This window comes from Xyrauchen texanus, chromosome 5 (assembly GCF_025860055.1).
Source record: "Xyrauchen texanus isolate HMW12.3.18 chromosome 5, RBS_HiC_50CHRs, whole genome shotgun sequence".
NCBI classification, from domain to species: Eukaryota; Metazoa; Chordata; class Actinopteri; order Cypriniformes; family Catostomidae; genus Xyrauchen; species Xyrauchen texanus.
The window spans coordinates 25,274,543-25,300,230 of NC_068280.1; the positions used below are offsets into that span (position 1 = coordinate 25,274,543).

Here is a 25,688-nt window from a genome sequence, read left to right on the forward strand (position 1 = left end):
TCCTCATTTGGACACTCCTTCGCTGTTACACCATCCTTGGCCTGATGATTTGAGTCAACGGCAGATAAATTGTAAATTTTGTTTTCCTTTTCATCACACAAAGTGACTGTATTGCTTCAGATGATTTGGCACGACTCAGGTCGACTACGTTTTATTATAATTATTTTTGTCCATTTTGGAGCTTGAAAGTCCTGTGTCCTATTCACTTTCATGATATAACAAAAAAAAGTTGAAATTTGTTAACATTTCTGCTTATGTGTTCCACAGAATAAAGTCATACAGGTTTTGGAATGACATTAGGGTGAGTGAATAATGACAGAGTTGTCTTTTTTTTTGGTGAACTGTTCCTTTAAGATCTGTGTAATAACCACAGGGAACAACTCAGTCCCACCACAATCAATAAAAATGCTCTGACCTCATGCATTAGTCTGATCAAACTTAAGCTTTAAAAATTGGTCCCAAAATGGTATGCACAAAAAAAATATGTGGTTTGTAAAAAGAAAAGTCATATGTAGGGTATTATGGAAATTTAATAAAATAGTAAGAATGGCAAAAGCTGATGACCTTGAAATTAATGTTGCATTTCTCTGAGATGAATGAGAAAATATCTCTAAAATCTCACTAATTGGCTACACTGATAAATGTTCTTTAAATGCTAACTTGTTATTAAAAACTTAAAGTAGAATATTGTTTCATGTGGGAGTACTCTTATATGTTTTTTTCACTTACTACATCACACATGCTAATAAATCATCACAAATCATGAAACTTTAAAACTGTTTAATTGGATAACTGGAAACATTTCTTTGCCCATGAAAATGATAAACACATGAACAGTGTAATGGAAAGGGGGCAACCCCAATCAAAATAAGAACATTCAAATAGTCTATTTTTCATTCACATTTGAAAAAACAAACAAAAAAACATAAAAACTTTTATTATAATAAATTTTCAAACAGCTGACTCCAATAGGGCCATGCCTCAATTGGTTCTATGATATCTGAACTCTATCTGCTGATTTCAGCAATTAATTTAATTGGAGAAAAAATAATTGGTTTTTAACAAGGACTACAAAAACAGATAATGTGTTAGAAGGGGCAGCACACCTATTGACATATTGAAAACAAACAAACAAAAACAAAATAACCCAGTCAATTCTTCACACAGAAAAAGGTTAATGTGGTTTGTGTAACTTAAAACTGCAAATATCTTCTTAAATTTCTTAGGTGATTACGTGCAGATCATGAACAATTCTTGAATCTACTGGACCCAGATTAAACCTAGAGCTGCATTATCCACATTAAAATCCTTTCAACAGGGCAATGTAGGAATCAAGGGCAGGGCTTCACTGATCCTTCTCTGTGACTTTAGTCTGGGTTATGCTACCCTGGTCTTCCAATATCTCCTGGGCTGTTTGATTGAGAGCTGGGTGGCAACTTGAAGCTAGCTGGCGGATACGATTCAGTGGCAGAGAGCTCAGAAGATCAGAGGCCATGTGTGACATGACTTCTCTCTCCAGCAGTAGAGACTGAAGAAGCCTCAAGGCCTGCAGACATACCTCTGGGTCACGGTCTGTGGGAGAGAGTGTGTGTTTGTGTCAAGAGAATTAGCTGTAATCCTCTACATGCAAACTTGTTGTTATGGCATCTGACTGGGATAAGATCAACTCTAAAGCTTCGGGAGGCCAGAGGAAACTTGTCAAACACGCATACATTCACACACCTTGCAGAAGGGTGCAGAGAAGAGGCAGAAGTCCAGGGCTCTCGCTTATGTACTTCAGTCCCTTCACACTGATAGTGATGTTATATAGAGCCTTCAGCATTAATCTGCACACACAAATACACAGTCACACACTTCCTGCAGAAGGAATAACATAAAAATCAACTCACTGTATAATGACAAAAACCTTGTGTCTTCTAAGCAACCTAGGTGTGAAAGTCAGACTACGTATTCCCAAGATAGTGTTAAATTTGCTGTTCCTTCAACAGAATGTGGATGTTTTGGATGTTTAAGTTGTGACATACACTTTTAATTTTGGAAAGACTCCTGGCTTCATTAGTCCCAGCAGCTGCATTAGAGTGTCCAACAGGATGTGGGCAGAAGAAGAAAGGAAGTCTCGTCCACAAGACACAGCAGCTATATCTAGTAGACCAAAGATTGAATGACCACATCTTACCCTTTTCATGTTCTTAAGACAATACTGTAAATATGTCATGAGAGTTATATTAAAGCTGGAGTATGTAACGTTTTCTGTGTTAAATTACTTTCTCTTATTTGTGTTTAGCTGAAGAAAAAAGTAATACACATCTGGAATGGCATGAGATGGGGGAATTACAAGATCATTTTTATTGTGTGAACTATCCCTTTAATTTGCAGAGACAACTATAAAGAAGCCATTCATAGGTTCATTTTATCAAAAACTGTTATCAATGTTTCTGTGGCACTCTGAAAATTGCTTTGTTTATTTTTGTGAGGCCACCCCAACAATGTACCTCAACCAGTGGTGTGAGTTGGGGGCAGGACTATCTCTTTGTTTGATCAATGGCAGATGGGGGGCGTATTCAGAAAACTGTTTTGAAAATAGTTTATTTTTGCAATTCCATTTGGTGGCGCTAGTGTTGAAGAAATTACATACGTCAACTATAAAGTAGCAGTTAAAGCCAAGGCTAAACCCTCACTGGTAACAATGCCAGCCAGTGCCAGAACAAATTGATGCTCATGCAAGTTGTAACCATGCTGTGGCTTTGCCTCGTCATCCAGAAACTTAATGAAACTCTCCAAGGCTTGACCTGCTATGCTCAGAAAGGGCTCCAGCTTACCCTGTGGATATAACACATGCATGCAGAGTATTATTATCTGGTACTCACTGTGAAACACTGCATGTCCTCTGTACAAAATTTATGAAAACAGTGTTTCAAAACAATTAATTGCAACTCAGTCCTTTATGGTGTCCCCTCTCAAAATGGTACAAACTCACATCAGCCAACATGTATCTGATTGCTTCCTCCCTTTGTGATGCACTCCACAGCAGGGTGCAAGAGGCAACCCCCAGCCGTGTACAAAACTCTTTTTGCTGCTGCAACTGCTCTGTGCACTCCCATAACTGCTCCCTTAAACCCAACTTCTCCTGTGGAGATACATACATACACATAATAAGATAGAAACACAGTTCCATGACGGATACCAAGAATTGCCTTCTCCATTCCAAGGGAGTTGAAAATTTCACCCAAAAATATTAATAATAACTACTTTTGCAGATGCAGCATAGATCTCTTTTTAATGTGTTTCAGTTTCACCCTCCTTCTCCCCTCTATCTTCGTACCTGTCTCTCATTCTGACACTCGATTTTAGCTGCATCTAGTCTGGAGTGGATGTGCAGACAATCCTGTCTTAGTTGCTGCTGCTCATGGTCACGGTGTTCTTTAACTATGTAAGAATATTTTAGTCAGTCAGCATTCCATACAAATATAAATATATATATATATATATATATATATACACACACACACACCAATCAGACACAACATTAAAATAATCTGCCTAATATTGTGTAGGTCCCCCTCTTGCCACCAAAACAGCGCCAACCCGCATCTCAAAATAGCACTGTGAGATGCTATTCTTCTCACCACAATTGTACAGAGTGGTTATCTGTGTGACCGTAGACTCTGACCCATCAACAAGGCATTTCCATCCACAGAACTGCCGCACATTGGATTGGACAATTCTTAGTAAATTCTAGAGACCGTTGTGCCTGAAAATCCCAGGAGATTAGCAGTTACAGAAATACGGTACTCAAACCATCCTATCTGGCACCAACAATCATGCCACAGTCCAATTCACTGAGATCAAATTTTTTTCCCCATTCTGATGTTTGATGTGAACATTAACTGATGCTCCAGACCTGTATATGCATGATTATATGCACTGCAATGCTGCCACTTGATTGGCTGATTAGATAATCGCATGATTGATTGTTGGTGCCAGATTTGCTAGTTTGAATATTTCTATAACTGCTGGTCTCCTGGGCTTTTCACACACAACAGTCTCTAGAATTTACTCTGAATGGTGCCAAACACAAAAAACATCCAGTGAGTGGCAGTTCTGTGGACAGAAATGCCTTGTTGATTAGATAGGTCAACAGAGAATGGCCAGACTGGTTTGAACTGACAAAGTCTAAGGTAACTCTGATAACCACTCTGACAACTATGGTGAGAAAATAGCATCTCAGAGTGCTATTCTGAGATGCGGGTTGGCGCTGTTTTGGCAGCACGAGGGGGACCTACACAATATTATATTGGTGTATGTATGTATATATATATGTATATATATATATATATATATATATATATATATATATATATATATATATATAGACATTGACCACCAAAAGTTTTTGCTGTTTTGGAAGGAAATTGGTTCTTTAATAAAACAAAATTGCATTCAATTGATCAAAAAGTATAGTCAGGACATTACTGATGTAAAAACAGCACCATCACTATTTGAAAAAAGTATTTTTTTATCTAGACAGGCCCCATTTCCAGCAGCCATCACTCCAACACCTTATCCTTGAGTAATCATGCTAAATTCCTAATTTGGTAATAGAAAATCACTTGCCATTATGTCAAACACAACTGAAAGCTATTTGGTTCGTTAAATGAAGCTTAACATTGTGTTTGTGTTTGTTTTTGAATTGCCACAGTACGCAATGGACTGGCATGTCTTAAGGTCAATATTAGGTCAAAAATTGCAAAAAAGAAACCGCTTTCTCTATAAACTCGTCAATCAATCATTGTTTTGAGGAATGAAGGCTATTCGATGCTTGAAATTGCCAAAAAAACTGAAGATTTTATACAAAGGTGTACACTACAGTCTTCAAAAACAAAGGACAACTGGCTCTAACAAGGACAGAAAGCGATGTGGAAGGCCAGATGTACAACTAAACAAAAGGATAAGTACATCAGAGACTCTAGTTTGAGAAATAGATGCCTCACATGTCCTCAGCTGACAGCTTCATTGAATTCTACCCACTCAACACCAGTTTCATGTACAACAGCAAGGAGAAGAACCATGGGTGCAGGCCTCATGTGGAGAATTGCAAAGTAAAAGCCACTTTTGAAACAGAAAAACAAAAGATAACGTTAGAGTGGGCAAAGAAACACAGACATTGGACAACAGATAATTGGAATTAACTTAAATACAAATAAGGGTCGACTGTGGCTCAGGTGGTAGAGTGGGTTGGCTACCAATCGCAGGGTTGGTGGTTTGAATCCCAGCCCACATGACTCCACATGCTGAAGTGTCCATGGGCAAGACACTGAATTCCAAGTTGCTCCCAATGGCAGGAGTGTGGATGGGTGATTGTGACACAGTGTAAAGTGCTTTGTAACCTCTAAGGTTAAAAAAAGTGCTATTTAAGTGCAAACCATTTAAATACAAATAAGTAAACCACTGAGCTTTAGTCGCTAGATCATCTAGACTTTAAGGTGCGTGAGAATTGCCCGACAAGACAGCCACAACTATGGCAAGTGCTACCTAAGTATCTGGAAAAACTGACAGGTAGAATGCCAAGGATATGCAAAGCTGTCATTGCTGCACGTGGAGAATTTTTTTTTTATGAGAAATATTTGAAGTAGTTTAAGTTTAAAAAAAAACAAAAAAAATCAAATTGTAATAGTAATTTTTCACGTTATTAATGTCCTGACTATACATTGTGATCAGTTGAATGCCACTTTGGTAAATAAAAGATCCAATTTCTTTCAATAAGAGCAAAATCTGTTCATTTTTCCAAACTTTTGGCCACCAGTGTATACTGTAAGATGTATTTGCAATAACAGTGTGTGCAGAATTAGCAAATGTTTATATTAAATACACTATTTGGTGTATTTACATTATAACAGCGATTACTTTACATATAAATGTCTTTAGCATATACAAAGTGCATTCTGGTTATTCTTTTGTGTGTAAATTGAGCACTATTACTAAAAAAGAGGTTTTAAAGTGACAGGCTTACATGCATCCAGAGATTGCCCTTTATGGAGAATATCAATAAAGTCACCATTGATTACTTTTGGCAAAAATTCTCGCAGCGTCCTGACCTCTGCCACCAATTTCTCCAAGTCTCGCTTTCTGACTCGTACAAAGCAATCTGTCTCACCATCCTACAAAAACAGTTTTTTTACTGTTAAAAGTGGATCAACTTAACATGACTTTGAATAAGGACGTCTAGATTTTCAACTCCTTGTAAAACAGTGACATCGTGTGTTAATGATGGTTTGCGTTTATTCTTATCCTTAAACTATCACACTCAAGACAGGTAGGTCGTTACAACAGAAAATTTGTCCTGGGCTGCTATTAACAGATTTGTTAGACAATAATAATAATAAAAAAAAGGCTTTACATCTTTACAGTAGTATAGAAACGCCAAACGAATTATTAATTAGCTTATTAGCTAGATAAACACTTGAACACAAGCTTTTGTTAAAAAGAAATGTATATAATAACTAACTTCTTAACAACAACCTTGTATTCCATGAAAAAGATTATACTACACATTGATAGCTACCTCTCCTGCTGATGACAAAGGCGAAACTTTAGTCGTTGCTTTCATTTCGAAAAGTTTGACAACGTTTCTCTAAAGAGCTCTTGCCTAGCTCCCTCTACTGTTGGCGCTTTTGTCGACTGTGTACATCGATCATAATGTCTATTTGGGCCGAGGGGAGATTTCGTGTTTTCAGACGATCTCAGACGAACTGGATTACCCAGTTTTTTATATATAACCACTACAATTCTCAACAAAGCAAATAAAAATTGTTGCCACTCACATACTTTGCACATTACTATAATATCGGTAACTTTCTCCAGGTTATTTTCCCGGCGAATAGAGCAGGCGGCTATGTGTGGGGTCCGACATGCATGACGTATTTGTTGCCTTCATCCAATAGCGTGCGTGGGAAAGTGTCGGTGTTGGTGACGCGTTTGTCAACACACTGGCGCGCTGGTATGAAGTTGCTGTCTGTGCACATCTTTTCGAGAAGTGATTTTAGCCCAGGAAAGATTGAACTTGTTAACTCATTTTGCCCACTTATGCTACATATTCAGTTTGACACAAAATGTGAATGTAGAGGTAACGTTATGCATTTTCACTGTTTTTATTTAATGTAACCATCTTTTGTCATACGATGTCCTGTCATTTCGTTGTAATCTTTAATACATATACCGTTCTGATTTCACACATTTGATCCATGGTATTGCTTGGAAACACAACATTATAAAAACCATAGGATACAACGTTAAAATAGCCTAAATATAAAGTTATGAAACTTCACTTTGCCCTCAGCCAAAACGATTTGCCAAGGAACAAATTATAGATTAATGAGACCAAAGATCGCCCGTTAGATATACACAAGACGAATTATATCTCATGTTTAACCACTAGACATCAGAGCCAGCGGCAAACGTCAGAAGCACTAGCCGAGGTAAGGCTGTTCCAGGTGGGGTACATGAGCGCTGAGCGCCTGGATCTCTCACTCCGAAAACGTCAGATCAAAATTTTAAATAGGCTCTATCTTTATGAATAAACCATAGATTTGAGCTTTAGACAACTACATTGTCGACTGAAAAACTATTAAAACTACATTCGTGACACAATAACAGTAGACCCTCACATGAATGCTGTGTGCATTTTCCATTTCTCTTTTTGAATTGTAATAGTAGCAACTAATAAACAAGCCAAAAACACAACAAAAACTAGATCGCACTCTTGCTCCCTATCTAGAGAATGATGTAACCTCCAGGGTGCAGTCTGTTTGCACTGGTCTCGGAACAGTTTGAAATGTACCTTATTTTCTTCCTAACCCAATATAAAGCCTCTGAAAGCAACACTTTCCAGCATTTGGATACGTCCATTGGTTCTCATTGTGATAATGCACAGTGAATGTAGGATTTTTAAGGAACATTAGTCCTATTGCATTGTGTTTAACAGTGTGCCATTTCACAATAAATCGATGCAATTTTTCTAAAATGGCATATCGAATGAAACTAGAGACTCTAATCTTTTGACTCAAACAAGTTTTAATATGAAAACATAAGCTGGTTTCTTACCAGATGTAGTTTTATTGGTGTTTCTCTGAAAGACAAACTTGGCTGAGATTGGAACCATGTTGTTTTGTCAAATGACCTGGTGCATTGAAATTTTAACCCGTTAATGACAGCCTCGAGTCTGCTGAAGTGAGGTCAGTTGTTTTAAAAGTTTAATAATTATGCATTGCCTATAGCAAAGCCAAAATTTAATGTCCACATATGTGGACGCGGGGTCTCACAAGGATATAATGGCCAAATACAACCAGAAACAAATGTTCAGTCTTGCTTGTGAAAGGTAATTCCTCGAGACCTGTTTTCAATTGTGTGGCGATTTGTACAGCCCCAAGCAGCACACGAAACACATTTTTCTCAATTCCCGGTATGAAAGTTATGGGAAAGTTGCCCTCCGCAATGTGGCGGCAACTTTGACGTACGCTCCAGTGGGCAATTGGGCGTCTATGTATTTATTACGTCTATGATAAAAACGAGCCAGACAATACTCTTTTTCCCGCACATTTTTACTGTGGAAGAAATGGCAAAAACATGAAGTGCTGCATGCATATATGTGAGGGAAATGGACCCACCATTCCCTTCACAGACATAAGTTGGGAGAAATTTATTAAATCGGTGTTTCTGTGGAAAGACCTTGAATGCAGAGAAAGTCTTACAGCAGAAGAGGCAGTACAGGCATACAAGTTACAAAGCCAGGAACCGACAAACCGGTTAGTCAAACCAGCTAAAATTGGCTACCACATGGAGTGCTACAGCCATTTCACAAATATCACGAAGATAGAACGAGCACAAAGGAGAAGAGAGAAGGCAGTATTAGTTGAAGAAACTGCAAATGAAGGTTGGTATTATATTGTATAGACAGGAGGTGCAGTAAAAGACATACAGTGCAGTATTATATTGTATCGATAGGTGGTGCAGTTTAAGACATTCGGTACAGTGTAGTATACATTTAAGATAGTAGTATGTTTTACAGTAATATAAATTACATAAATGTGCATAAGAGAAATGGATATGCAGTATGAACAAACACATACAGTTATGTGCAGTGTAGTAGCAGTAACAGTATAATAGTACAAATAATATAGTTATATACAGTGTATTAACAGTAATATAATAAAAGAAGATGGTAGGAGATTTCTACGGAGTGGACTGGATGACACTTCCGCCAGCTCCAGAGGCCATACTGGAACTTGTGCACTGCTCATGTAAAAAAACAAATTGTGTTAAGGGTAGATGCACATGTAAACTGCATGAGCTGCCATGTACAAACCTCTGTCAGTGTGTAAACTGTGACAATAAGTCACTTGAAGATGACTAGGGCACATGTGGTTTTGTAAATACACATGTGGGGAGGGGTGTGTGTGTTTGTGTGTTGGCTACTCCTGCAGAAGTAAATCTGTACGATGTTTATGTACATTATAACTTTGCTCTGTTTGATAGCCCATGTTCTTTGATAGTATAATCTAATTTCTATTACATGCCGTTCTTCTTGAGCTCTTAACTCGCCGGTTATAATATTGGCTGCTTGCTGACCCTTTAATGTTATGTCAGATGTAACTGATAATTAAATATGTCTTAACCATCAAGAGGTTCATGTTTACCTTAAGTTTTTGGCGAACGTTTGCAAAACAGTCGGAGGTAATTATCCGCGGACATACAGTGGAGCAGTAGCCTATGTGAGTTGGACGAAGTGTTAGCGTTAGAATCAAGCATTTAAACTTTACACCAAATCAAATATGTAATCGCATGATGCTAGCTACTGCTAGTTAGCCAGCTGAAACTACCCTACTTAAAACGACACTAACGAGACGCTTACATACGTTTGAACAACACAGTGTACAAAACAAACTTTCTTTTTATAGATATCATATTCTAATTAAATGAATACTTACAATCACAAAAACAATGTCCTTGGCGATAGTCACTGCGCTGCCGCCGCAGATGCTGCTCGTGTCTGACAGCTGAATCATCCGTGTAACAGCTGTTCTAAATAAGCTACATCTGATTGGTTAATAATAATCCTATGTCAGTATCTCGACTGATATAGTAGGCAACCGCGTTTGCCTGCATACTTACCGTCGTGCATTATGATTTCGGGGGAAAATGTGCAATAAATGGGAGTGGCAACACTTTTCATATCGTTGAGAATAAAACAACCGTCCCAACTTTACAAATTCAGGTTCTCCCTCCATGGGGATCATCCATTTCGATAAGTAAAGCAGATACGGGCCCTCGGCCCACCGTCTATATGGTGTGTCCTGCCACACTAATACAAAGCACGCCCACTAAAAGTTACGCCCGATTCAAATAACTGGAGTCTTGCAACATTTTGTTGTGTTTACTTGGAGTACGGCAGAAACACACCTGGGGCCTGTACCATGATGGTAGTTGAACAAACTCGGGGTTACAGGATTGGTTTTGAGTCGACAAAACCAAACCGATGCAATCAGGCTTTATTGGTACTAGGGCTGGACAATAATTCAATATAAATATATATCGCAATATTTTTTTTTTTCGATAACGGTGATATGATTTTTAAACACATTTTCGATATTTCAATATACATAACAGCATTTGTCACTGACTGGCGTTAGGCGCACAGTTGTCAGAGAGAGCAGAACACAATAGGCTACTTTCGTGATGACGTACACCACAGACACGCAGCCAGTGCTCACTGCTCAGCAGTAGTAGGCTGATCTCCACCGCGGCAAGTTTTAACTACAAAATGAGCGCCCCTGACCGCAATTCAAATGTGACTGCTTTCTCCTCACTTGTGGAAGCTCGTTCCGACGAAATAGTTGATAAGAGAGGGAAGACAAATTCAGTAGTATGGAAGTGGTTCGGCTATCGGACATCGGATAAACTTCAGGTTTCAGCGTGCTGCAAAATGTGCCGGAGAGTGGTGCCGACTAGCAGCGGTAACACATCAAATCTGTTCCACCATTTGAAGCAGTTCCACCCGATAGAACATTGTGAGAGTCAAAAGATGAGGCACCATAAAAGTTTAAGCCAACCTGAAACAATACCACCATCCTCATCCCCAAAACCAGCTGTGTCAATAGAGAAACCCATGCAGCAAACACAGATGGCTGCATTCATGCCTTATGACAAACAGTCTAAACGTCATAAAGACATTACAAAGGCTGTTACAAACTTGTTGGCTAAGGACATGATGTCGTTTAGTACGGTGGAAAACGTAGGATTCAGGAAAATGATTTCAGTCATAGACCCCAGATACGAGCTCCCTGGGCGAAAATATTTTTCACGCACAGCTATCCCTGCACTTTATGGTGAAGTAAGGGAAAGGGTGGAGGAACAACTGAAGTCAGTGTCATATTTTGCGACCACAGCTGACCTGTGGTCAAGCCGAACCTCAGAACCATACTTGAGCCTGACAGTCCACTTTATTGACCAAGACTGGAAGCTCGTCAGCTTATGCCTGCAGACGGTCTATTTTCCTGAGGATCACACGGGCGAAGCAATTGCAGACGGACTTGCAGATGCGCTCGCCTCCTGGGGACTCCGCGAGGACCGACAGGTCTGTATCACCACAGATAGCGGGACCAATATCATCAAAGCCGCTGAGTTGAACAGATGGACAAGACTAAATGCTTCGGGCATCGACTGAACTCTGCTATTGGTAAGTTATACACAGTTAATATAAATGGTAGTGTTACGTTAAAGCTTTTTAGTTAAAAATTAGCAAAATTTATATAATGAGCCAGTACATCATGAATCCAATATCCAACCCGTGTTTTTGTCTTATCCTGGATCACTTCGGTACACTTATAATAAGCGTTTATATTCGGACTATTTTAAACTACTTCGGCTCGGCTCCGCTGCAGAGTAGCCCAGTTACAGTACCTGCGTGATTCGTCATAGACATAAACGGAGAGAAGTAGTTCCAGCAACAATGTTCTTCCGCAAGATGCATGCAGAGCGCCAAAAGCTACTAATTGCAGCAGCTTTAATTGATTTTGTTTATGGTATGAGGATATATAACTAAAATCATTGTACTTAATTAGTACTTAGTTGTAACTGTAGTACTTAGCCTGTAGTTTTGATTAGGTGATTTTATTCACCCTATTTAAGTGATTTTATAGGCTATAAATGTAATCTTTTCTCAAGACATGCATATTTGTATGGATACAGCAATTATTTCAATTAATTCAAAGGTGTTTTACTGGCATTGGAACATAAGTTTACTTTGCCAAATCAGTTGTGAAGTTAAAACAAAAAAAAATATGCATGTAGAAGAATTTTGCAGTAAGAATAATATGAATAAACAACAAATTGTAGTTCAAATATAAATACAAATTATAAATATATATATTGCAATTTGCAATTTTTCTCTTTATCTGTCTACAGAGAAAGTTAACCAAGACAAGTGGGTGGACAGAGCAATTGGGATCTGTAAAAAGGTGGTGGCTGCCTTCTCCTACTCCTGGAAGAAGAAACGGGACCTCGCAGCTGCTCAGGAGGAGTATCACTTGCCAAAGCACAAGCTCATCAGTGAAACACCAACAAGATGGGGCTCCCGTCAACAAATGGTGAAGAGGGTTCTGGAGCAGAAAAGGGCCATCACTGAAGTCCTCTCAAAGGACAAGAAGACCAGACCACTGGTTCCTACCTGGCAAGATGTGGATGTTTTAGAGTCTATAGATGCAGCTCTAAGCCCACTCCTGGAATTCACTGATGCCTTGTCTGGTGAGTCCTATGTCAGTGTATCATTTCTAAAACCAGTGATGCATCTCTTCAATACCTCCTTCTTGAAGGAAGTAGCGGATGACACCGAGCTCACCAGGACCATAAAGACAACAGTGATGGGATACCTCAACCAAAAGTATGATGACCCAACCATGGATGATCTACTTAACATGGCATGCCTCGTTGACCCAAGATTCAAGCTTCAGTACACTCAGGAGGAGAAGAGAGAATACATCAAAGAGAAAGCTGTGTTGGAGATGCTGAAGGGAGAGAGATCTGTTGTGGTCAGGGAAGAGGAGTCCAGAGAAGAAGCCATGGGAGACACTTCTGTACCAGCCAAGAAAACAAAGCGGTCTCTGGCTAGCTTTTTTTCAAACGGGCCCACCACTACTACAAGCACAGAAGACTTGAGTGCACAGCAGGCAGTTGAGAGGGAGCCGGCAACTACCTTCTGTCTCCAAATGCTGACAATGACTCAAATCCTCTGGATTGGTGGAAAGTCTAACAAAAGAACTTCCCTAGAGTAAGCCAACTGGCACAACATTACTTGTGCATTCAGGCCATAAGCTCCCCGTCTGAGAGGGTTTTTAGTACAGGTGGCAACATTGTCACATGTAAAAGGGCATCTCTGAAGCCAGATAATGTAGACCAGTTTGTATTTCTTGCCAGAATCCTCTAGAGCCTGTTATAGGGTGTCATCAACACTCAATGTCCCCTCCCCCAGCAACATGTGTTTTTGTTGTTGCTCTCTCTTTTTCCTGCAGCTGAGCACTTTTCAAATTTTTTATCCTGGCTGAAGCACTTTGGTTTATAAGAACAAGTTTTGTTACAAGAAGTTTTGTGTAAATGATAATATAATCAGCCTATGTTATTGTTTAAATTTAAATATATTAATAAGGTCAGTCTGAGAGTCTTATGTTTATTTGACTTTTTGTTTGTATAAAGGTTAAATGGAAATAAAAGCTGAACGTTAATTTATTTATACCGTTTTTATTTCTAAAATATTATGTAGTTTTATAGGAGGTGGTTTCATAGACTTGACAAATTCATTTTTCAGAAGATTGTAGGTACAGACATCTGTTGTGGGCATTCTTGGCAGTTTTTCTGAGGCTTTTTATATTGTTCATATCGATATCGGAATTATATCGTATCGACCGAAATTAAGAAATATATCGTGATATCAAATTTGGCCATATCGTCCAGCCCTAATTGGTACCATGACGCAGCTCATCAACTTTCTCTGTCAACTCAGGCTTTGATCCTTAAGCTATGATTACTCCACACGCGCGTGCACATAAAAGAGTGACGTCGACACTGAACAACCAATCGCGTTCGATATGGATAGAGCGAGAGCTATATATTTTTCCGCGCAGGAGCAAGAGATTATTATTCAGAAATATGAAGAATATAGGAGTGTTTTTCAAGCACGCAGTAACACTGTATCTGCTGCCAAAGCAAGAGAACAATCTTGGAGGAAGATTGCTGATTAGCGTTAATCGTGAGGCTAAGTTAAACAATTAATGTAAATTTATGTAGGATAATCATATTAAAAATGTATTAAATGCTAAAATTAAAATGTGTATTCGTGCTGATATATACATGCATACATAAGTGTGTGTGTGTGTGTGTGTGTGTGTAGATGTATGTAAAGTGTGAATGTATAGGCTATTACATCCTAAGAAAGATTGATATTCATTGATTTTTAGATGCAACCCCAACTCCAAACATTCTTGGCAGCAGATCAAAACAAAATATAAAAATATAATTCAAAGTGGTAAGTATTTACCAAAACCTTTTATTACTTTTGTGAACATTTAATCACAAACACTTGTTTGCAGCAAACAGAAAAAAGTGTGACATAAGGAAAACTGGGGGAGGGCCACCTCCTCCAGAATACACTGTGGCGGAGGAGTTGGCACTGAGTAACAACAAGGGGCGGCCGATTATGGATGGGATTGCAAGTGCTGTACAGTCTGACCCTGGTGCTGGCTCCTCTAAGCAAGTGACACTGGGTATGTGTGTGCAATGCATTACTAATGTTTTAAAAAAAAGTTAAATATGGCTGACTCTATGTTCTGCACAGTAGAGGGAAATACAGTGTCCCTGTTGAAGCCAGCACACATGCACAGAGTCTCCTGCACAGAGGTCAGTACACCAGACAGAACACAATGAACATAACCTGCTTTATAACAATTTTGATTTAAATTGGCCTTCAATTTATAGGGTGAACCAAATGATGAAGACACTCTGTCTGTGTCTTCAGAGACAGTTGCTGAGGTGAATGCACTGGGCTTTTTATTATAGCACACATTTGAATGTCATAATTAAATGACTGGCTCTTACACATCTCTTTTATTGTAGGATTTTTCACAACCTGCCCCAGAAACTGAAGCCTCTACCTCAATGGGCTTCAAAAGGAATGTGAACAAGGTAATGCTTTAAACCCTTAATTACAGTCAGTCCTATGTTTGTAGAAAGTCATGCCACTTTTTGTGATTTGATCAACCTCCAGAAAACGTGTAATGATTGTTTGTGGTGGAATTGTTTCAGGTGGAAACAGACTCAGTCAGGGCCCTTTACAAAAGGAGTCTAGAACTAGACTGTTCACTGAAGGAGCTGGACTGTGAGCTGAGGAGGCTCCAAATTAAAAAAATTAAATTGGAGATCAAACAGCTGGAAAAAACAGATCTCAGTATGTGAACTTTATTTTTATTTTTTTTAACCAAGTTACCCTGTATGAACACTATGAATGTTTATTAATGTCATTTTTCTTTCGCTTTCCTCCCTAGCCACATGACCAATACAACAGTTTGAGACCTATTAGCAGTGTCAGTGTGCTTTTATTAAGTAAAATATTGTGTTGTGATTGCATCTCTGACAGCTGTGCCAGCTGGGTGGTCAATTGTGATGGGGTCAATTGTGATGGGGTCAATTTCATCAGGGAGAAGCTGGTTTTGTGGTGGTACTCGCTCCTTTCTGATAGTGGCTATATTGTGCAGAATGGCACATGCAGCCACTATCTGTGATGCCCGTTCTGGTGACACTCTTAAACGCCTAAGGCAGTTGAAACGTGCCTTTAGGATGCCAAAGGTCATCTCGATCTTGACCCTGGTTTTACTGAGGGCCACATCGAAGCGGTTTTGTGGCCCTGTCTGAGGGTCAGGATAGGGGGTTAGCAAAAACCTCTGGCATGCATAACCTCGATCTCCTACCAACAGGCCATCAAAAAGCCCTGTCATAGAACAGAAAAGGGAAAAATTGTGTAAGCTTTTCAAATTAAAACTTTAAAGTGTACTGTACCAATTTTAACTTGCCTTCCTCAAAGCGCTGACACAAAATAGACTCACGGAAAATTCATGAGTCATGCACTGAGTGATCCAAACTTGTGATCATGCATTCATGATCACAAGTCATCTGCAGATGAAATGTACAGTAAATAATTGTCCTATCTGTTAGTTACTTATTTAAAGATTGATCTCAATGCAAATAAAAATAACTTAACATTTTTCAAATACCTAAACATTAAGGCTGTGAAAGGACTTTCTGTTCATATAATCTGCCTCATGTTCTCCTAGAGCTGTGGAGATTGCAACATGTGTGCAGTCTATTGCTCCTATGACTCTAGGGAATCCTATCATAGGAATTAAAAATATATATATATTTAAAATCATTCTTAACAGCTACTGTAGACAATTGCATTATATATTTCTAAGTATGAAATGTGCTTTTTTGCAGAAGAAAAAAAAACGAACGTGAAAGGTTAAATTTGTTCATATGTCACCCAATCAAGATATCTTACCGGCAATTTTATAAAATCCCTCTTTTATGGACATGGTCGATAAATGTCCAGGGAAAACAATGAAGCTATTTATGTACCACTGCAGAGCGAGGACCACCTTGCGAATGGTCCGACAGACCGTGTTTTCCCCTAGATTCTCTGCATCACCGACCGCATACAAGTATGTACCACTTGCCAAAAAACGCAACGCAATACATACCATTTGCGGTACAGTAAGGGCATGGCTTCGACGAGTCACATTTGATGTGCGGCTCAAGAAGTTCACAAAGATAAGACATTCCTTCCGCGGAAAATCTGTCTCTTTCATACAAGTAAGTATCGGGAAAGTCAAATGGATTTTGTCTGTCCCTAAAAACTCTTTCTCTACGAAGTGCTCGTCTAACAATTTGCGCGGAGATGTCCACAGGATTTGGGAGAAAAGGTGAAGCCATTGCAGCAGAGAACAGACGCTGGGAATTAGTTGCGTCACCTATATGTTTCTTTGCTCACAGCTGATTGGGCAAACTTCAGTCTGAGATCTTGAATCCAGAACATAACCTGCCCCGGAGCAGGTTAGCCGTGCAGCGTAAGATACCATGGCAACGAACACCGATTAAAGCCGAGCTACTTTCATAGTACCTAAAACCCAGGGTTGGCGGAAGCTAAACTGGAACATAGCTGGCTAGCCACCTAAACCGGCTTCATGGTACAGGCCCCTGCTGTTCCTACACATCATCTTAACCATCTCCCTATACCCAACCACAAAGATTAAACGATTAAAAGTTTGTAATATTAGTAAATATACCTCAACTTAAAATTTTAATACAATCATAAAGCCGTATCAATAGGAGGCGAAAGTGAGGAGAAACGTGATGAAAATTAGGAAAAAAAAGTGCCAATGTTAGCCAGAGCACTTCTATCGAGTAAAATAGCTTTGCAACAAAATGCATAGGCATTCTTTGGGCGGTACACTGGGAATTCATGAGGCGTTTTTTAAAATGGATGTCCATGGAGAAGATGCTTCAGTGTAATGACTAAACACCACTTTTCTGATGAAACATCTTATTACTTAATGCCCGATAATCTTCAACATATTTTACAATAAACAATCATTTTGGAATGAACTGTGTGGTGTTTACTACGATAAGAAAAGTCACCAGAGACGACACGGACAATTTACGACAGGTAAGTCTCAGTTTACGGCTCTCCCCATTAATTTGTATGGTATTCGCAAACGGTGATTTACTGTCGTAACACGCAGACTAGACGCCTCATTGGCCGCTCTCGCCCGTTGCTGTGATACGTCAACGCGTCCCCCATATTGGACCAGGCAAGACTGCACTATAAATAAATACAAGTAAACGGAGGAGCTGCGGTTTTTCTGGATAAAAGGCACAATAACGTTTACATTTCTCAACCGATTTCAACGGTTTATAATCTACGTGTACAAAAAAGTTCTGTCTCCAGTTACTTAGAACGTCGATAGATTTAGCTTATTTGTTTTGGTTAATAATTGTGGAGACGTGCCTAATAATATAATCTACATGAAATGTGAATAAAGTTTTTCATTGTGGAAATGGCTTTTTTTTTTTTTGTCTTGAATCCAATCATTTGAGCCCTTCTTTGAAATATATATATATATATATATATATATATATATATATATATATATATATATATATATATATATATATATATAGTGCATCTTTATGTACTAATAATTGAGAACGATTAAACAAAATCGGCAAATACAAATCAAATAGTGAGCCACTGGCAGTCTGTCACGTTCGCTGTTGTCTTTTGTTTTTGTGCTTTTATGTTGAAGTTTAGTTTAGTTCCTGTTTCCTGTTTGGTTTTTGTAGTCCTTTGTAGTTTCTTTTTATGATTGGTTTTCCCCTGATTGTTTCTCCTTCCCTGATTGTTGCCCCAGGTGTCCCTCATTCCCTTGTTTGTTCCTTTGTGTATTTAAACCCTACTGTTTCTCCATTCCCCTGTCGGTTGTTAATGTTTGTGGATGCGTGTTTCCGTGCTCTCCGTCTATGTTTATCCTACCTGTGAACCCACTGTGTGTTTTTGCTTTCTTTTCCCCATTGCGGGTATTTCCTTTGTTCCTGTTTTTTGTTTCCATTTTTGTTGCAATAAAGATCACCGCAAATAGATCCTCGTCTGCCTTCACCTACATTCGTAACACAGTCAGTCTGCTTTCTATATTTTTATAGCAATAAAATAAATTGTAGAATATACAGTAAATAAAATAGTAAGTAGTAAATAGTAGGCTACAATAATATAAGTAGTATAATATAATAATAATAGATTGATAATAGCAAATTATATATGTAGAATAAACTATATAAATATAGTCAATAACAAAATAGAAATAGTAAATAAAACAGTGAGTACTGAATAGTACAATAATATAGTATAATATATAATAATTTCTCAAAATCTGTCGAACCACAAACCCTGATAATGCCCTTGTGTACATATCCACAAGGCTACCAAAGTGAATTGTCAGGTAGCTATGGCCACACGCAATTGCAGGGATGTTAACAAAAGGGGATGGAAGCTTTTCAATTTCTTCTACTGCTAGAGCAGAGGACATCTCAACAGCAGACAGGGTCTCATTCTGTGCTGCCACATTTCCTGAAGTGCTTGGAGAGACATCGCATCATGAGATGGCAGAAAATGCCCTGGAACTGGCCTGCAGATGGGTTGTTGTTCCAGCCCCCTAAAAAAAAAAAACACACACACAGAGACACACAACACTTAAAGGAATAGTTCACCCAAAAATTAAAATTAGCTGATAATGCACTGTTAGGCCATCCAAGATATATATGACTGACTTTCTTCATCTAATGAAGATGAAATTGTTTTTGCTCTGATGAAGAAAGAAAATCATATATCTTGGATGGCCTTAAGGTGAGTGCATTATCAGCAAATGTTCATTTTTGGGTGAACTATTCCTTTAATACTGATATTTGCTCTTTTCAGACAATTGATCTACAGAAATCATCCACCTTTGTAAAATGAAAAAGTAGCTTAACGTATTAGAATCAGTATTTTGTAAAAGTGCAATAAAATGACTTGAAGAATACCTTTGTAATATATGTAGATGTGGGAGGTCAAGATGGAGAGTTATATGCTTTTTTAACCATGTTAGTGGAGAGTGAGGGCAAACTCCCTCTGGTCTTTTGTGTACTCATGGCCCCGTATTGACAGGAGCTCTATCGGGAGATCTGAAATTCAGTTAGCACTAACTAGTAAATGCTCTTGCAATAATAACTAGAAAGTCTAAATAGTTGGGAAAGTGTAAACATAAGATATATAATGTTAAAAATTTTATTTTCATTTTACCAGAGTAGAAATTGAGCCTCTCTTTTGCCTCTTCATTTATGATATTCTTAACCTTTAGAGCCTCAAGAAGATCATGTACTGTGTTCTTTGCACTCCATTCTCAGTCCTTCATATTCCTCATCCATTCATGGAGTCTGGCCTTTAGACCAGTGGGATATGCAGGCAATGCATAGGAGTGGTCCTAGTAGAAAGAAGGTAGAAAATGTTTTGAGTAATGTTTATATTACATCACTCACATTCTCGGCTGTTTGGTGCATAGTTAGTACAATGTACTACCAGCTGATCGCATTCTTAAAGGATTATTCCTCCCCAAAATTCCATCCCATCCATTCCATCCTAGATGTGTATGACTTTCGTTGTTGATCTGAACACAAATTAAGATTTTTAGAATAAGTTTTTGGCAAGCTGCCGCCTCCTGAATTTGAGACAAGGAAGCCGCCCAGTGGAGGACCATGTTAGAGACTTCCTGGACCTAACGAGTGCCACCGACTTCCCTGACTCCTCCCTGGTGGTGTTCTTCCAGGCTAACCTGACCGATTCGCTCAAGGAGCGGTTGCCACCGGCGACGCGCAGCTGGACGCTCCGTGATTTTGTGGAAGAGACGCTTCTGGCATGCGGCTCGCCGTTCACTGTGGGTGTTGATGAGGAGGATCCTGCCTCTCCTCCCACAATGGTGACCCTCCAGTCGTCCATGGCTCATCCTGTTTCGCCTGCCCCACCTGCCAGCAAGCCAACCCCCATGCCTGCCTTGATCAACGAGCCAGCGCTGCCAACTTCGTCCGCCCGGAAGAGGAGGAGGAGGAGAAGAAAGGCTTCTGCTTCCCAGCTTACGCCAGCCACGGTCAGCGAGCCGGCACCTACGCCAGCCACGGTCGACCGTCCCAGAGCCAGCGCCTGTAGCCTTGACCGTCCCAGAGCCAGCGCCTGTAGCCTCGAGCGTCCCAGAGCCAGCGCCTGTAGCCTCGACCGTCCCAGAGCCAGAGCCTGAAGCCATGACCGTCCAAGAGCCAGCGCCTGTAGCCTCGACCGTCCCAGAGCCTGTAGCCATGACCGTCCAAGAGCCAGCGCCTCCCGAGCCTCTGCCTCTCGAGCCTTCCAGGGCTCCGCCTCTCGAGCCTCCCAGGGCTCCGCCTCTCGAGCCACCCGGGCCTCCCAAGGCTCTGCCTCCCGAGCCTCCCAGGGCTCCGTCTCTCGAGCCTCCCAGGGCTCCACCTCTCCAGCCACCCGAGCCTCCCAGGGCTCCACCTCTCGAGCAACCCGGGCCTCCCACGGCTCCGCCTCCCGAGCCTCCCAGGGCTCCGTCTCACGAGCCTCCCAGGGCTCTGCCTCTCCAGCCACCCGAGCCTCCCAGGGCTCCGCCTCTCGAGCCTCCCAGGGCTCCGTCTCACGAGCCTCCCAGGGCTCCACCTCTCCAGCCACCCGAGCCTCCCAGGGCTCTGTCTCTCGAGCCTCCCAGGGCTCCGCCTCTCCAGCCACACGGGCCTCCCAGGGCTCCGCCTCTCGAGCCTCCCAGGGCTCCGCCTCTCCAGCCACCCAAGCCTCCCAGGGCTCCGCCTCTCGAGCCACCCGAGCCTCTCAGGGCTCCGCCTCTCGAACCTCCCAGGGCTCCGCCTCTTGAGCCTTACTGGGCTCCGCCTCTCGAGCCTCCCAGGGCTCCGTCTCTCGAGCCTCCCAGGGCTCTGCCTCTCCAGCCACCCGAGCCTCCCAGGGCTCCGCCTCTCGAACCTCCCAGGGCTCCGCCTCTCGAGCCTTCCTGGGCTCCATCTCGCGAGCCTCCCAGGGCTCCGCCTCTCAAGCCACCCGAGCCTCCCAGGGCTCCGCCTCTCGAGCCTCCTACAGCTCCTCCTCCAGAGCCTCCCGAGCCTTCCAGGGCTCCGCCTGCCAAGCCGCCTATGGCTCCGCCTCCCGAGCCTCCTACGGCTCTGCCTCTAGCGCATCCTACGGCTCCACCTCCAGAGCCGCCTACAGCGCCACCTCCCTCGCCACCGCCTTCCAGGTCTCCGCCTCTAGAGCCTCCTACGGCGCCACCTCCCTCGGCTCCGCCTACAGAGCCTTCCAGGTCTCCGCCTCTAGAGCCTCCTACGGCGCCACCATCCTCGGCCCTGCCTCCTGAGCCTCCCACGGCTCTGCCTCCTGAGCCTCCCATGGCTCTGCCTCCTGAGCCTCTCACTACTCTGCCTCTTGAGGCCCCAGAGCCTCCCTCGGCTCCGCCTCCTGAGCCCCCAGAGCCTCCCTCAGCTCCGCCTCCTGAGGCCCCAGAGCCTCCCTCGGCTTACGCCAGCCACGGTCAGCGAGCCGGCACCTACGCCAGCCACGGTCGACCGTCCCAGAGCCAGCGCCTGTAGCCTCGACCATCCCAGAGCCAGAGCCTGTAGCCATGACCGTCCAAGAGCCAGCGCCTGTAGCCTCGACTGTCCCAGAGCCTGTAGCCATGACCGTCCAAGAGCCAGCGCCTCCCAAGCCTCTGCCTCTCGAGCCTTCCAGGGCGCCGCCTCTCGAGCCTCCCAGGGCTCCGCCTCTCGAGCCTCCTACGGCGCCACCATCCTCGGCCCTGCCTCCTGAGCCTCTCACTGCTCTGCCTCTTGAGGCCCCAGAGCCTCCCTCGGCTCCGCCTCCTGAGGCCCCAGAGCCTCCCACCGCCTTCCAGGTCTCCGCCTCTAGAGCCTCCTACGGCACCACCTCCCTCGGCTCCGCCTACAGAGCCTTCCAGGTCTCCGCCTCTAGAGCCTCCTACGGCGCCACCATCCTCGGCCCTGCCTCCTGAGCCTCCCACGGCCCTGCCTCCTGAGCCTCCCACGGCTCTGCCTCCTGAGCCTCTCACTGCTCTGCCTCTTGAGGCCCCAGAGCCTCCCTCAGCTCCACCTCCTGAGCCCCAAGAGCCTCCCTCAGCTCCGCCTCCTGAGGCCCCAGAGCCTCCCTCGGCTCCGCCTCCTGAGCCCCCAGAGCCTCCCTCAGCTTCATCTCCAGAGCCCCTCGCAGCTCAGCCCCCAGGGTCTCCTGCGGCCTTGCCTGCGCCTCCTTCGGCACCACCACCCAGGTCTTCGACTGCGCCATCTCAGAAGTCCTCCTTGGCTCCGCCAGCTCCCCTAGTGGCCACTCTTCCTCCCAGGCCTCTTCGAACTGCCCGGTCCTGTGGCCACCTCCCGGGTCCCCTGAACCGGCCCCTGTTCTGCGGCCATCTCCCAGACCTCCTAGACCTGTCCCTGTCCTGAGGCCGCCTCCCAAGCCTCCTGGACCTGTCCCTGTCCGATGGCCACCTCCCAGGCCCCCTAGACCTGTCCCTGTCTTGTGGCCACCTCCCAGGCCTCCTCGAACTGTCCCAGTCCTGTGGCCACCTCCCGGGTCCCCTGAACCGGCCCTTGCCCAGTGGCCAGCTCCCAGGCCCTCTAAACCTGTCCCTACCCGGGGGACGTTCCCCAGGCCACCCGACCTGGTTCCCTGCACACACCCCCAGAGACTGCTCACCTGCCCTCTCGGCCTCCCTGGTCTGCCCGTCTGCCCTTTGTGCCCCCGTGGACTGCCTATTTGCCCCTTTTGCCTCCTTGGACTGCCTAATTTCCCCTTGTGCCCCCGTAGTCTGTCTCCATGTCCCTGGTGCCCCCTTGGTCTGTGTCCCTTGTGCCCCCTTTGGTCCATCTTTTTTTCCCCTTGTCTAGCCCCTCTCGCCTTGAACATCTGTTTATCCCTGCTATTGTTTCTTGTCTGTGTCTTAAGTCCGTCTGGAATCCGGTCCTTTTGAGGGGGGATTCTGTCACGATTCCCCGTTGTCCTCACTGTGTTCTCTGTTTCTCTTGTCACGTTTCCATGTGGTCCGTCCCATGTTTTCTGTTTCACCCTCGCCAGTCACGTTCCATGTCACTCGTCCTTGTTATCCGTCCCGTGTTTTCTGTTTCACCTAACACGCTCCCTGTCATTTCTTCCTTGTTGTCCGCCTGTGTTTCACTGTCTCTGTTAAAACTACACTTCCCTTCTTCCTCACTCCTCATCACCGCTGTCACAGCGTTATTGTCCGCACCTGTCGCTTATTTTGTTATCACTGTGTCTGTCTACTTAACCCCGTCATTTCCTCTCTCCGTTGTCGATCGTTACCGTTTCATGTTTATGCCTATGTGTAACCTCTCGTGCTTTCTCCAGGTTTTCCCAGCCCGTCGTGGATGCCCTGTCGTCTCGTGTTCCGCTCTGTGTTAGTTTGTGTTGGTTTACTTTTCCCCTCGTGGACTTCTTATTTGCTCCAGTGTTTATTCCCTCGTGTTTGATCAGTTTCATTGTGTTTTCAGTTGCCTGTTTTTCCCATAGTGGACTTTGCTTTGTGTTTACCCTTTTATTTATTATATGTTAAATAAAAACCGCATTTGGATCCGCACCTCTTGTCTTCCCATTCCTCAAGTGTGACACTCAGGAGAAGGAACTTTCATTATGTCTAATAAACCAACCTAAATCACCTTTTTAAACTAACAGAAAAGAAATTAAAGATTTTAAACAAAATAAAATAGTAAAGAGGCACATTGGAAGTTCAGACAAATCTCTTGTGTTTTGCAATAATTGATCAGTAAATCACATTAAATCCCTTTAATTTCTCACGAGTCTTATTCTTCAATATCCTAATGTTTTCATCATTTAACAATATGATTTTTCAGTTATTATCCTCTTATACTTATCAGCATTTCCTGACAAATCATTTAGTTAAATAGCAGAGACAGATGTCAATGTGCAGAATCTGTATACCTCTAAAGTTTTATTTTCATGGATTTATCTCAAAATAGAAATAGCTTACTAGAAATAGACACTTAATTAACTCCTTGTAGCACTCATTAATCTTTTTCTTTAAAGTGAGGGTAGTCTTTGGAAAATTTAGGGGAGTAACCAATCCAATATGTAACTCTTACATTGCCATTCAATTTTAATATTTAACCTTCACATCAACAAATTAGCGATGAGATGCTGGATTTAAATTTAGACCCTCAGAACAATTTAGACATGGGTATTGAACCCATGGATGGCAGTTGGAGAATCAAACATCCAGTTAGTCATATGTGACTGAAATCAACTTATCCAGAGAAATGTAATCCACAATTGAAATGTCAATTCAGTAATGATTACCAGCATTCATGATAGTAGGATGGCCAGTCATATAACAGCCCACATACTGTATTTCTCAGTCTTTTTTATTTTCTCCGGACTCTCTCCTGCAATATAAGCATCTTCAATAAATCATCTGGCCCAGCAATCTGCAATGGTGAGATACTGGTTCCAGAAAGAATTATTGAAACGACTTACACAATGCTGACAACAGAAAGGGTAAAACATAGTTAGCATCAACGGCACACACAGAATAGACACATGAACATGAAGTTACTTCTGATATTCAATTTAATCATAATGTTTCTCCATGGTTTTCACCTAGTACCAATTACCAGTTTTCCCTTAGCATTATCAATGTTTTTACAATCAAATACACCACATATTGGGACTTATTTCAATTTTATCTGGTCACAGAACAAACCCAAGAAAAAACTTCTCTAAGCAAATTTGAAAAGTAGAGAACATGAAATTATCTAACTCATTCTTAAATGTATTTTCTTTCATTCTAGTTTCAGTGGCAGCTCTCAGTGTACCCATGATCAACCAATGCCTACACTGTATATATAAAACAAGAAATAAAAGAAAAATATCTCATCTTAAAAGAATCTGCTATCTATATTTTCTAAATTCGGGGTGCCCCTTTGTTTGAGTGGAGACATCAAGAGAGACAAGATTT

The 25,688-nt window shown here is 42.2% G+C and overlaps 1 protein-coding gene and 1 pseudogene across 1 annotated transcript; both read right to left on the reverse strand.

Annotated features, from left to right (window-relative positions):
* Positions 1-671: 671 nt before the first annotated feature.
* On the reverse strand, positions 672-6,675 carry hsf2bp (heat shock transcription factor 2 binding protein). The gene is made up of 8 exons (XM_052127266.1): positions 6,563-6,675; positions 6,011-6,158; positions 3,323-3,426; positions 2,978-3,127; positions 2,679-2,820; positions 2,025-2,142; positions 1,723-1,826; positions 672-1,572 (listed from the first exon to the last, which is right to left on the reverse strand). Exons 1-8 carry the CDS (start codon positions 6,605-6,607, stop codon positions 1,346-1,348), a joined length of 1,038 nt encoding a protein of 345 aa, XP_051983226.1. The 5' UTR covers positions 6,608-6,675; the 3' UTR covers positions 672-1,345.
* Positions 6,676-15,641: 8,966 nt separating this feature from the next.
* LOC127643514 (putative nuclease HARBI1) lies at positions 15,642-17,028 on the reverse strand (annotated as a pseudogene).
* Positions 17,029-25,688: the final 8,660 nt, after the last annotated feature.